At 38.2% G+C, this 13,333-nt stretch overlaps 1 protein-coding gene and 1 non-coding gene across 6 annotated transcripts in view; both read left to right on the plus strand.

The window, feature by feature from the left end:
* The window catches only part of NOP58 (NOP58 ribonucleoprotein), a 37,873-nt gene extending 26,764 nt beyond the window's left edge, over positions 1 to 11,109 (plus strand). For 3 of the 5 annotated variants that reach the window (XM_003820765.5, XM_034954817.3, XM_034954818.2), the window contains 7 exons: positions 266 to 392; positions 3,152 to 3,315; positions 4,837 to 4,971; positions 5,303 to 5,364; positions 7,681 to 7,814; positions 10,364 to 10,500; positions 10,829 to 11,109. In XM_003820765.5, the coding sequence (XP_003820813.1) occupies positions 266 to 392; positions 3,152 to 3,315; positions 4,837 to 4,971; positions 5,303 to 5,364; positions 7,681 to 7,814; positions 10,364 to 10,500; positions 10,829 to 10,879 (810 nt within the window). In that variant the 3' untranslated portion in view covers positions 10,880 to 11,109. Of the gene's footprint in view, positions 1 to 265; positions 393 to 3,151; positions 3,316 to 4,836; positions 4,972 to 5,302; positions 5,365 to 7,425; positions 7,585 to 7,680; positions 7,815 to 10,363; positions 10,501 to 10,828 lie in introns of those variants that run through there. The other 2 variants (XR_004670277.3, XM_034954820.2) reach the window with 2 other exon arrangements.
* Positions 540 to 623, plus strand: LOC112439188 (small nucleolar RNA SNORD11). The gene has a single exon (XR_003027486.1). It is a non-coding gene; the product is annotated as a small nucleolar RNA SNORD11 (small nucleolar RNA).
* Positions 11,110 to 13,333: the final 2,224 nt, after the last annotated feature.

The following is a 13,333-nucleotide window of genomic DNA, read 5'->3' on the forward strand; positions in this document are numbered from 1 at the left end:
CCTGTAGTCCCAGCTACTCCAGAGGCTGAGGCAGGAGAATCACTTGAGCCCGGGAGGCAGAGATTGCTGTGAGCTGAGATTGCGCCACTGCACTCCAGCCTGGGAAAAAAGAAAAAGAAAACTGATGTTAGGCATAGGTGATGTACCCAGTACCCAGGGTTGTGTAGCTGCTCTTTCATAATTGAGGGCTCCAGTGTTTTAGACAGGAATTTTTACTGTTTTTACTCATACGATATTTATGACTTAACTTTATTCCTTATACTAGGTGATTGAAATCTCTGAATATCGAACCCAGCTCTATGAATATCTACAAAATCGAATGATGGCCATTGCACCCAATGTTACAGTCATGGTTGGGGAATTAGTTGGAGCACGGCTTATTGCTCATGCAGGTGATGGTTTTAACGTAATTTGTAAATATGAGTGTTTGAAGTATTTTCTGGTTAGGATTTTGTTTACATCTTTAAACTACAGCTGTTAAAGAAATTTTAGCTGATAACACAAAAGTAGATGATATGTGGGAGATCACTAAGGGCCAAGTGTTCAATGATGATTTCTATTTGTTTGCCTGATTTCCTTTTGGATAATGAAGGCATCTTTAGTCACTACCTCTTCTGAGACACTTGTGGTCCATTGTTAGAAGTTTGTTAGGGTTAATTAGAACAATCGGACGAATGCAGGACGATAAAACAGTTAACATTTTCATAATAAAAACTCACTAGACCTAGATTTGAATACAGTTTTAAGAAATCACTGTAGAGAAAGAAAAAAAAAATCACTGCAGAGGATTTGTGCCCTTGATTGATTACCTTAGTTTCACTATTGAGTGTGAGGATGTAATATATTTGACTTTCAAAAATATTTTCAACAACTGATTTATAATAAAACTTTGTATATGTGTATGGCAGTATTATAAGGATGATATGCTATAATTAAAATGCTATGTAATTGAATACCTACAAATACAATGAAGTACTGATTCATCATTTTTATGTTACTTGGAGACATTGTTATAATTCATCAAAAAAGATAATATATATCATCTGCATCAGAGTGTTTAAAATGGCATAACTCCTTTTTTTTTGTTTGAGACAGAGTTTCACTCTGTTGCACTGGCTGGAGTGCAGTGGCTCACTGCAACCTCTGCCTCCCAGGTTCAAGCAATTCTCCTGCCTCAGCCTCCCAAGTTGCTGGGATTACAGGCATGTGTTGCCACCATGCCTGGCTAATTTTTATATTTTTAGTTGAGACAGGGTTTTTGCCATGTTGGCCAGGCTGGTCTCAAACTCCTGACCTCAGGTGATCTGCGCACTTCAGCCTCCCAAAGTGTTGGGATTACAGGCGTGAGCCACTGCGCCCGGCCTGGCGTAACTGCTTTAGCTACATCATTAATCAAAGGTTTCATTCAAATGCCCTCAGCTATAAGATCAGATGATTTCATTGTCTCTACCCATTTTCATAGGTATAGCTAAACTTGTAGCAGTAAGCAATGGCAGGGGTTAATAGAAGTATGTATTTGTTGGCCAGGCGTGGTGGCTCACACCTGTAATCCCAACACTTTGAGAAGCTGAGGTGGGTGGGTCATCTGAGGTCAGGAGTTCGAGACCAGCCTGGCCAACATGGTAAATAAAACCCCATCTCTATTAATAACACAAAAATTACCCAGCCTTGGTGGCATGAGCCTGTAATCCCAGCTACTTGGGAGGCTGAGGCAGGAGAATTGCTTGAACCCGGGAGGTGGAGGTTGCAGTGAGCCAAGATTGTGACATTGCACTCCAGCCTGGGTGACAAGAGTGAAATTCCATCTCAAAAAAAAAAAAAAAAAAGAACTATGTATTTGTTACACTTTTAAAACTATGTCTAGTGCTTAAGTTCATAGTATTAATAGAGTCTGTTTTCTGACAGGAAATATTCTATACAGCATATCCAACTAAGCAGCATGTTGATAACAATAGTCCCCAGCTATTTATGGAGATGTATTTTAAGCTCCCCCCTCCAAGAATGTTTGAAACAGAGGATAGTACTGAATCCTATACTGTATATGCTGTTTTTTCCTAAACATACATATCTATAATAAAGCTTAACTTATAAATTAGGTACAGTAGGATATCAACAACAGTCATAATATAACAGTTATAACACTATGCCAGCAGGGCCGGGTGTGGTGGCTTATGCCTGTAATCCCAGCACTTCGGGAAGCTGAGGAGGGTGGATCACGAGGTCAGGAGTTAAAGATCAGCCTGGCCAAGATGGTGAAACCCCATCTCTACTAAAAATACAAAAAAAAATTAGCTGGGTGTAGTGGTGGGTGCCTGTAATCCCAGCTACTTGGAGGCTGAGGCAGAGAATTGCTTAAACCCGGGAGGCGGAGGATGCAGTGAGCCAAGATCGCGCCACTGCACTCCAGCCTGCGCAACAGAGCGAAACTCTATCTCAAAAAAAAAAAAAAAAAAAAAATGCAAGCATAACTGTTTTTGTGCATTGGTTACTTGAATATAAGCACTGCAGTACTGCACAACGGAGAGGGCTACGAAAGTGACTAATGGGTAGATAGGGATGATTCATGTCCTGGGGGGAGCTGAGTGGGATAGCAAGAGATTTAAAACTTAGGAACTATTTATTTCTGGAATTTCCTTTTTAATATTTTCAGAGTGCAGTTAACCACAGGTAATTTACCACACAAAGTGAAAGCACAGGTAGGGGACTATTAATAGATACTTCTAGGAATATCTCTTCCTAATAAATGTGTTTATTTGTAGGCTTTTTCATATCTAAAGCAATAGAATATTTGATACAATCTCAGAAAGCAGGGACCAGATTAGTGTTCGTGTGTGTGACATTTATGTCACTCCTGTAGTATACTAATGGAATTTAGAATAGTACTACCATCTCTCAGGTGAATAGAAACATTGAACTTAATAAGCTTAGCCTTCAGTTTGTCCTAGGCATTCATTGCAAACCTGCTTGTGCTAATGAAGGAATTACAAATGAAACATCAAGATTTTTAGGGAATTCTGGATTATAGAATTCTATATTATATGTGATTTTTATTTATTATGGTGCCTGTAATAATTCTATAGGTCTTTTGTTTTAGTACGTGGAACATTCATATATTTGGAGGTGCATTCTTTGTAACTTTTTTCTTTTGTAGGTTCTCTTTTAAATTTGGCCAAGCATGCAGCTTCTACCGTTCAGATTCTTGGAGCTGAAAAGGCACTTTTCAGAGCCCTCAAATCTAGACGGGATACCCCTAAGTATGGTCTCATTTATCATGCTTCACTCGTGGGCCAGACAAGTCCCAAACACAAAGGAAAGGTGTGTTACAGGGTTTTGCTTTGTTTTTGAGGTTAGACTTTTTCATTTTTTACAACCCATTTTTCTTCTACTCTGTAGTACACATTAAATCTTCTATTGTCTCTTTCTTGTTAAATAGGGAATGGTGAGTTATTTAAATAAAAAGCGCTTTGTGTACACTGAAGGATAAGGTTAGAAGAAACTGTTATTGGTTGGATTAAAGCCAGTTTCTTCCATTGTGTTAGTATTTTTTTTCCCCTAGAATCTCCCTGTGGTTGGCACACTGAAAATACTATCTCTGGCAGGAAAAAAAAAATCTAACATTTACGAATCATAAAAAATAGCATATGCATTATGCTAAAACACTTTGACAGAAGTCACTAAACTTTTTTTTTTTGAGACGGAGTCCTACTCTGTCGCCAGGCTACAGTGCAGTGGCTTGATCTCGGCTCACTGCAACCTCCAGCTCCCTGGTTCAAACGATTCTCCTGCCTCCCTGCCTCAGCCTTCTGAGTAGCTGGGATTACATGCACGTGCCACCACACCCGGCTAATTTTTGTATTTTAAGTAGAGACCAGTTTCACCATGTTGCCCAGGCTGGTCTCAAACTCCTGACCTCCTGATCCACCCACCTCGGCTTCCCAGAGTGCTGGGATTACAGGTGTGAGCACCCGTGCCTGTCCTAAATCTTTAGTAGCCTTATGAGATGTAGGTATCTCTATCTTGCAGATGATGAAACTGAGGCTTAGACAAGTTAAGTACTTTCAATGTTTTTGAAAGATGTGTCGTTTAACAGATCTAAACTGAAAATTGATAAAATTTAGAGCAGAGTGGTGGAGGAAAATAAAGCGTTCAATAAAATAAAATGTTAATTAGGTTGAAAAAGAACCCACGCTTTTTTTTTTTTTTTTTTTTGAGATGGAGTCTCACTCTGTCGCCCAGACTGGAGTGCAGTGGTGCCATCCCGGCTCACTGCAAGCTCTGCCTCCCAGGTTCACGCCATTCTCCTGCCTCAGCCTCCAGTGTAGCTGGGACTACAGGCGCCCGGCACCACACCTGGCTAATTTTTTGTATTTTTAGTAGAGACGGGGTTTCACCGTGTTAGCCAGGATGGTCTCGATCTCCTGACCTCGTGATCCACTCGCCTCGGCCTCCCAAAGTGCTGGGATTACAGGCGTGAGCCACCGCGCCCGGCCAGAACCCACACATATTTAAGATTGTTACGAGGAAAAAGATGCACTTGTTTTCTGTGACCTCATAGCACAGAACTAATGTCACTGAGTAGAAACTAAAGTTTAAAAATATTTTTAAAAAAATCCTAGTTTGAGCTAATATTTGACATGAATTGCTGTAAAATCTTTTCAGCCACAGAAGTGTTGGTGGTGATATATGGCCATTAGATTGTGGCAAAGGTTGAAATACGATGGATGATTTGAATTGTATGATTCATAATGGTTTTATAACTCCTGATTTTAAAACATCCAAGTTATTGAGGATTTTACATCTGAACATGGAATATAGTTCTTCATGTTTTTCTATTAGATTTCTCGAATGCTGGCAGCCAAAACCGTTTTGGCTATCCGTTATGATGCTTTTGGTGAGGATTCAAGTTCTGCAATGGGAGTTGAGAACAGAGCCAAATTAGAGGCCAGGTTGAGAACTTTGGAAGACAGAGGGGTAAGAACTACATCATGCCTATTCCAGAAGTATTACTTGTCAAAAGTTAATAAACTGAGTAAATTTATTAACTTCATCTGCTAAACAGTTTTATGATACTTATTAGTGTGTCTAAAGTATTCTTTTTGTGCCTACTGTTAACAATTGCTATTATTTACCAAGAATTGATGTATCCAACTGCATTTGCCATTAGGATATGCTATTCAAAATAACAAAACAAAAAATAGCAGAAATTGCTGTTTGCTGGCCCACTGATTCACTAGACTGTATAGTGTATTATAAAGAGATTATGACTTAGAATTGTATTTGTAATTTTTCCTTTTCTTCTTAGATAAGAAAAATAAGTGGAACAGGAAAGGCATTAGCAAAAACAGAAAAATATGAACACAAAAGGTGAGTACATTTAAGTGAGGATGGGGTGAATAGTTTTTTTAAATGTTAATTATTGACAGTAATTTTTTATTGTAAACTTCACCTTGATGTGCCCATAGTTTTTTCAGATTTATTTATTTGACAAAAATTGTGTATGTTTATTGTGTGCATGTTGTTTTGGAAAATGTGCACATTGAGGAATGATTAAGTCAGGCTCATTAACATGCATTGTCTTATGTACTTTTTTTGTGGTGAGGACACCTTAAAATCTACTTAGCAATTTTCAAGAATATAATACATTGTTAGCTGTAGTTAACCGTGTTGTGCACCCCTAATTTTTTTCCATGCCATTTAGTTTTCCGCATTAACTTCTACTAGTTTTCATTCATATACATATTTAATTTATTCATTTCCAGATATTGGTAGTAAATTTTTTTAATCTAAAGTTCCTCTATAATATGTTCTTTATCAAAAAGTTCACTCAGCCGGGCACAGTGGCTCATGCCTGTAATCCCAGCACTTTGGGAGGCTGAGGCAGGCAGATCACCTGAGGTCAGGAGCTCAACACAGGCCTGGCCAACATGGTGAAACCCCATCTCTACTAAAAATACAAAAAATTAACTGGGTGTGGTGGCGGGCACCTGGCTGAGGCAGGAGAATTGCTTGAAACCCGGGAGGTGGAGGGTGCAGTGAGCTGAGATCGCACCCCTGCACTCCAGCCTGGGCAACAAGAGCAAAACTCCGTCTCAAAAAAAGTTCATTCAGAGTTAATCCCTACAGAAACCTATTTTGTAAAAAGTATAAAGACAGAAAACAAGTCTAAAGATGGCTGAGGCATGACAAAGCATTCAAACTTAACTATCAGATTAACAAAAGATTTGTATGTGGAGGGGTATTTGGGTTATTATTTGAGGCAATGCTCAATGCTGGTGAGGTTGTGATGATGCAGGTAGAATGTGGCACAGCTATTCTAGGAAGCCATTTCACAGTATGTATCAAGATTCTTCAAAATGTTCCTAGTCATTAACCCAATAAATTATACTTTCAGGAGTCATAATCCTTCAAGATTTTTTTTTTTTTTTTTTTTTTTGAGACAGTCTGTCTCTGTTGCCAGGCTGGAGTGCAGTGGCACGATCGCGGCTCACTGCAACCTCTGACTCCCCGGTTCAAGTTATGCTCCTGCCTCAGCCTCCCGAGTAGCTAGGATTACAGGCATACACCACCACATCCAGCTAATTTTTGTATTTTTAGTAGAGTCGGGGTTTCATCATGTTGGCCAGGATGGTCTTGATCTCCTGACCTCGTGATCCGCCCGCCTCGGCCTCCCAAAGTGCTGGGATTACAGGCGTGAGCCACAGCACCCGGCCTCCTTCAAGAATTTTAATAGTAAAATCTTGTAAGTGGATGAGGAGAGTAATTAATATATAGAACATTACCAATTATAAGTACATAGTTAAGTATAATTTAGTGTTTTCTGGAAAGAAATCAAATGTGTTTCTGTGGGCATTCACATTTTCTTTTTTGTGAATTTTCCAAGCTTTCTACAATAGCCATACATTCTGCAATATTTATAGTCTATAACTTATTATCTCTAGTTGACAAACATGGTTCTTTGTTTCTTAAATTATAAATGTCTTTAACCTAAAAAAATGAAATAGTCATGCAGCTTACAAGTCTGCTTAAAAAACAGAACATTTTTTAGCTTGTTTTGAACCAATTTTTTTAATGTTCCTGTGCAATTCGTACTTTTTACTTTAAACATATGCACTTAAAGCATCCGTTCACATTTTAGGCACCCATTTCAGTATTTTCTTTCTGCTTACATTAGAACAAAAGCAAATGTTGGGTTCTGTGGAATCTTTTCCATGTGCATGTATTTGTATCCTTTCTTGTTCTTGTGATCTTGTGATGAAGACTTCTATACTAAGCTTGGTTTAGATTTTTTGTTCTGCCTTTTTTTTTTTTTCCCATTGAGCAGTGTTCTGAAAGTTGGATGGTTCAGTTTTCACTTTCTAGTTAGGTGTGAAGACGTTTTCTCCTTTCATTTCCCCCATGCTGATTGAGTGTTTTCCTGTACCATAGTAACTACATTGATTACTAAATCAGAATTCATTTAGCTCACCACTTCTCTTGAATGTGATTGACCTACTTGAAAAATATTAATACCTTTAACTTTTGGAAACTATTAGTCTTCATAAACTACCCCAAAGCCACTAAAATGAAACAACATTGTGTGCTTATGTAAGTATTATCTAATGGCATTTTCTTTATCTCTTGAGAATTATTTCAATTCCAGATACTTGTTAGAGATTTTCTAAAACTTTTTGGGTCTTTCAGTGAAGTGAAGACTTACGATCCTTCTGGTGACTCCACACTTCCAACCTGTTCTAAAAAACGCAAAATAGAACAGGTAGATAAAGAGGATGAAATTACTGAAAAGAAAGCCAAAAAAGCCAAGATTAAAGTTAAAGGTTAGTTTGAATTTTTTTTTTTAACACAACTTATACTCACTTCTTTAGAACTGTGGATTTTGTGAGTCTTAAAAGTACATGCCATCCCACTTTATTATAAAACTGCTCATTGAACGCTAGTGGTGTTTTAATAATGCCATTATGTTCTCTAGGAATATGATATTGTTAAATTTATCAGACTGCACAGAGGAAATGTGAGAAGTTTAGTCAAATTAGGTATTTTACTAAGAGTTCCAAAACTTCATTTCTCCTACATGAACTATTTGGAGAATTAAGAGAAAAAAGGAACGTGTTTTCTAAATTGGTTGTTGAAAATTTTTTGTTTTATAGTTAAGAATGAATATAGAATTGATGGAACAGTGATTTTCTTCATTGTTTCTCTTACACGGAGCGGACTGGAAGGAATACATACTGGTAGCCTGCCGTCATAGTTACAATATCTAATAGGTGCTCACCAGTTAACTAGGCTGTCTTGTGAAGTTGATAAGCAGGCGCCCCATTATTAGTTACACCTGGGTTTATTGAACACCTACTAGCAAGTCTAGCAAAAGAGTAAAGCATTAACACAATGATTGCTTTAACTTGGTTTCTAAGTAGCTTAGTGGTCAAAAGTGTATGATCTACAAATGTGGATAGTATACTTGATAGAGAAAACAAACAATTTATTTAACTTTTATGCTTCTTTTTATTGAAAAGTAAGGAGATCCCTAAACCCACTAGTAGCATTTGAGGCACCAAACTCTGTCCTTTGTATCCTCAATTGTGTATCCAATAAGCTTTTCCAATTTATTTGTCAATTTTTCATCCCACAATTTCCCCCCTCTTTTTTTACCCCCAAGACAGAATCTTGCTCTGTCACCCATGCTGGAGTGCAGTGGCATGATCTTGGCTCACTGCAACTTCCACCTCCCAGGTTCAAGCAATTTTCCTGCCTCAGCCAGTTGAGTAGCTGTGATTACAGGCACGCACCACCACGCCCAGCTAATTTTTTTATTTTTAGTAGAGACAGGGTTTCACCATGTTGGCTAGCCTGGTCTCAAACTCCTGACCTTGTGATCCACCCACTTCGGCCTCCCAAACTGCTGGGATTACAGGCATGAGCCACCACGCCCAGTCCTCTCCCATTTTCTATATGTGACAATTCCAGTTGCTTTGGCCATCAACCTTGACTTTTTTCTCATAACTCAATCTAGTCTGACAGCAAATCCTCTCAGTTCCACTTGAAAGTATGTAGTAGCCACAGTGGAACCACCACTAGCTTTTTAAATCTAAATTTGTTCCAGCCATACTGACCTGCTTGCTATTTCCTGAACCTACTATCCATCCACTTATCCCACCTGCCCTCCAAAACGCCTTACGACTTAAGCATCTGCTCTACTCTACCTGGACTATTTTCCCTCAAGATACATGTATCATTCATTCACTCCCTCACCTCTTCTAGGAGTTTGCCGACCATTCTGCCTAAAATGGCCATATATACTGCCCTTTTCCAACATTCCCCTTCCTGCTTTATTTTTATTCTTACCACTTTAATATCTATTATGTAATGTATCATTTATGTCTCTCCACTCTGCCACTAAAATAAAAAAGATTCATAGGGAAACGAATATTTTTGCCTCTTGTGCCTTGCTCGAATTGTTTAGTACAGAGTCTGACATGAATATTATTTGGTCGCTGAATTGCTGAATTTCTCTCTCTTTTCTTTTTCTTTTTTATTTTATTTTTTATTTTTTTGAGACAGAGTCTCCCTCTGTCGCCCAGGCTGAAGTGCAGTGGCGTGATCTTGGCTGACTGCAGCCTCCGCCTCCTGGGTTCAAGCAATTCTCGTGCTTCAGCCTCCTGAATAACTGGGATTACAGGCATGCACCACCATGCCTGGCTAACTTTTTTGTATTTTTATTAGAGACAGGATTTCACCATGTTGGCCAGGCTGGTCTTGATATCCTGACCTCAAGTGATCCTCCCGCCTCAGCCTCCCAAAGTGCTGAGATTACAGGCGTGAGCCACTGCACCCAGCTGGTCACTGAATGTCTAATGATAGCTATGTGTTGAGTCCTTATTGTAATGTGTGCTAAGCATTATACTTAGTGCTTTCTGTGCATCATCTTTTTAAATCAGTAACAGTCCAGTAAGATAAGGCATTCTTAAGTTTTATAGATAGGGAGTTTCACCAAGGGTAAATACAATTTTTCAGGGTTGCAGCAGGTAGATTAAACCCAGGCCGTCTGACTTCAGAGTGCAAGCTCTTAACCATTTCTAATATAATTGACTTTCTTCCCAATAATGATTGGAGATCAGATGACCTTTGTTTTAATCCTGATTTTTATACATGACTTCATGATCGTGAGAAGATTGCTCTGAGCTCTATCTATATCATTCGTTAAAGTTAGTGGTAGGCCTTGGAGAACCTTCCCAATTATAAAATAAACAAAACAAACATTTGGTAGTTGATGAGAATGACAGAAAAAAACTAGGACTCAAATGTTTTTGGAAGGAGTGAGATCTGATACAGTGTTAATTTGTTGTGCCTTTACACTTACCCTATTCAGTTGAAGAAGAGGAAGAAGAAAAAGTGGCAGAAGAAGAAGAAACATCTGTGAAGAAGAAGAAGAAAAAGGGTAAAAAGAAACACATTAAGGAAGAACCACTTTCTGAGGAAGAACCATGTACCAGCACAGCAATTGCTGTATGTTTGTTTTTAATTATCGGTTTTCACTTGGAGGGGCCAGTTCTCTGTATTTCAATCTATTTTCTATATCAGAAATGAGCAGGCATTTTAAAAAATGGTTTTCATTGATGGAGAGGTAAAAGTGAAATGGCTTTGTTGTATTTATATTATAAAAGGCCATTTCCCAAATCTAGAATTTATTACTAAAAATCAAGTTTGCATTGAGGGGAGGAGTATGATTTGCTCAAGCTTACTTTTTTTATAGGTGGGGTTTTTATATTTTCAATGTGATTACTCACCCATACAATTTCAGCTCTTTCAAAGCATTCTTGTTGGCTATTTTCAGAGTCCAGAGAAAAAGAAGAAAAAGAAAAAAAAGAGAGATAACGAGGATTAACAGAAAGGAATTACGATTATATCACCCGGACACACATCATGCTTAAGATTCAACTGGGAGCATACCAGGGATGCTGTCTAACGTAATCAAGGGAAGGTTCAGTAAAACAAAGTGATTTATCATCTATAACTTCAAACCTATTTGTCTTGACATCAAGTCTGTTAACCTTATGTCATCATTTCTTAGAGTCTTTGATATACAAATAAAATTTTCTTTGTATTTTAAGACAATTTTGTGATCTCTTTATATCTTAGGTAGAGAATCTTTGGCTCTTTCTATAGTTTGCCATGTGATGATTATTGTTTTGATAATTATAACTGAAAAGTGAGAGTTGTTTTGAAATTTAATCTTTTGGAAGGCAGTGATTAAGTGGACCAATTCAAGACCCCACTCTAATGTGTTTCTTTTGCCTTTTGGACTACTTTTTATTTTCCACCTATAATCTTTCTACCTCTCTTTATTTAAATAAAGATTTGTTTCTTATTCAAATTTTTAAATTAGGTGAGCAAAACTTTTTAGTTCAAAAGGGTGGGAGACAGTATCCCTCCCTTTACTGTTTGCAATTCTAAAAGGCATACCAAAATAATTCTTAAAACCCTGATTTGTTTTTAAAGTAGTCAGCCTGAAGTGACTTTTTTAAAGGTTGTACAAAGTGATCATAAATAATGGAGAATAGAGAAAAAATAAGAAAAAAAAAAGTGCCAGTTGGAATGAGGTATAAAGTAGGACAATAAAATGGCAAAGAGAAACCTTTATTTCTGAGTGGTAGTGTTTAATATGCAAACAGAAGCCTGGTAGACCACCTTATAGTCATGACAGTCATGAATTTTACAGCACTGTTATGTATTGCCAGTTTGTGTATGTCATAGACATCATTCTAAAGCCCAATTCAGTAAAAGCTGTTGGTGGATGGACACTAGAATGACTATGGCTTTTGAGTTCCCCCTCTGCTTTTCAAGTCAACAGCCCCTCTTTGGTTTCCTCATTTGTAAATCACAGATAATGGTCAATTTTACCTCTCCCAACTGGTTTGTAGAAAATGAAATGACATAAACTTTCAGAGATGTTACTAGGCTTCAAATTTAATTTGCTTGAAGTAAATGTTGATAAAATACATGCAGCCATCCCTAGACAAAATTACATAATAAAACTGGTTATCTTGTTCCCAGGAGAACACTGTCATTTTCGCATCACCCACTGGTACCGCAGATACATTCCTAATTTAGGACAAAACAGACTTAGTTTATGACCGACTTTTGATGAAAAAGGCCTAACCACCTACCCAGCTGCATAGTCAAAAGGTTTACATGCAAAACAAGGTAGGTTTTTGAGAAACCTAAATAATAAACTTCCAGTTATTTGAATAGTCTTCTGCAGGCCCAGAGAAAGCATAGTTAAATCATACAGCAACCACTTCTCATAAGGGCTGAAGGTTTAACTATTTAAAAAACTAACCAAAAGGTAGGTTTTTGTTCTACTTGGTACTGTTGAAACACTTCTAATGAAGAGCCTTGTGAACTTAGTTTGAAATCGGAAACTCGGGTGAATTTTATATGCCTAGTTTTTATTAGTAAATTTGAAGAATTTCTGTGGCTGCACCACAAAACTCTGCTGAAAACCTACTGATTCTCCATTTCCCTTCAAAAATGTAAATTTCTGTCTTCCAGTTTAAACTGCTGTATCTGTCCATTGCCTTCTGGCTCCTCAGCACAATTACAAGGCCCTTGAGTGAGCTGTCCTCTCTCCTCCAACTTTGGTGCTCTGTTCCAGGGCTCTTTTAGAAAAGATTTATTTGCTGCCCGTGAAGGGTTCTCTGATCCATCTGTTGCTTCTCTATGGCCATTTTCAGACTTGGCTCAGGCTCATCCTTTATCCCAGCTGTATTTGTACCCTTTAGGATAACATGGAGTAGGGCCAAATGTCTCAAACCCTAGCTAGTGTGCATAGGAATTATCTAGAGACCTTGCTTGATAAAATGCAAATCTGATGCTCTATTAGTGCCACCAGAGCAAAAAAAAAAATGCAGGTCTGGGTTGGAGCCCAAGATTTCCTCATTTTTTACAAGCTCAGGTGGTGGTAGATGAGGGTCCATGTGCATGGTAGCAAAGTACTAGGATAAATTAAACTCTCAGAACCTGTTTGCTTATCCGAAACTGGATTTCTCTGAGAATTAAGTGAGATAATGCTTGTGAAGAGGTTTATGTGGTAAAGTCAAGATTTAACCCCTAGCTACTTGAGACACTGAAGCAGGAGGATCGCTTGACTCCAGGAGGTTGGGGCTGCAGTGAGCCATGGTCACACCACAGCACTCCAGTCCAGGTGACAGAGCAAACCCTGTCTCTTAAAAAAACTTCTAAAAGAAGTGCAGTTGACTTTTGAACAATAAGGGACTAGGGGGACTGACCCCCTGCACAGTTGAAAATTTTGCGTATGACTTAATGATTCCCCCAAAAC

The sequence above is a fragment of the Pan paniscus genome, chromosome 13 (assembly GCF_029289425.2).
Source record: "Pan paniscus chromosome 13, NHGRI_mPanPan1-v2.0_pri, whole genome shotgun sequence".
In the NCBI taxonomy this organism is placed as follows: Eukaryota; Metazoa; Chordata; class Mammalia; order Primates; family Hominidae; genus Pan; species Pan paniscus.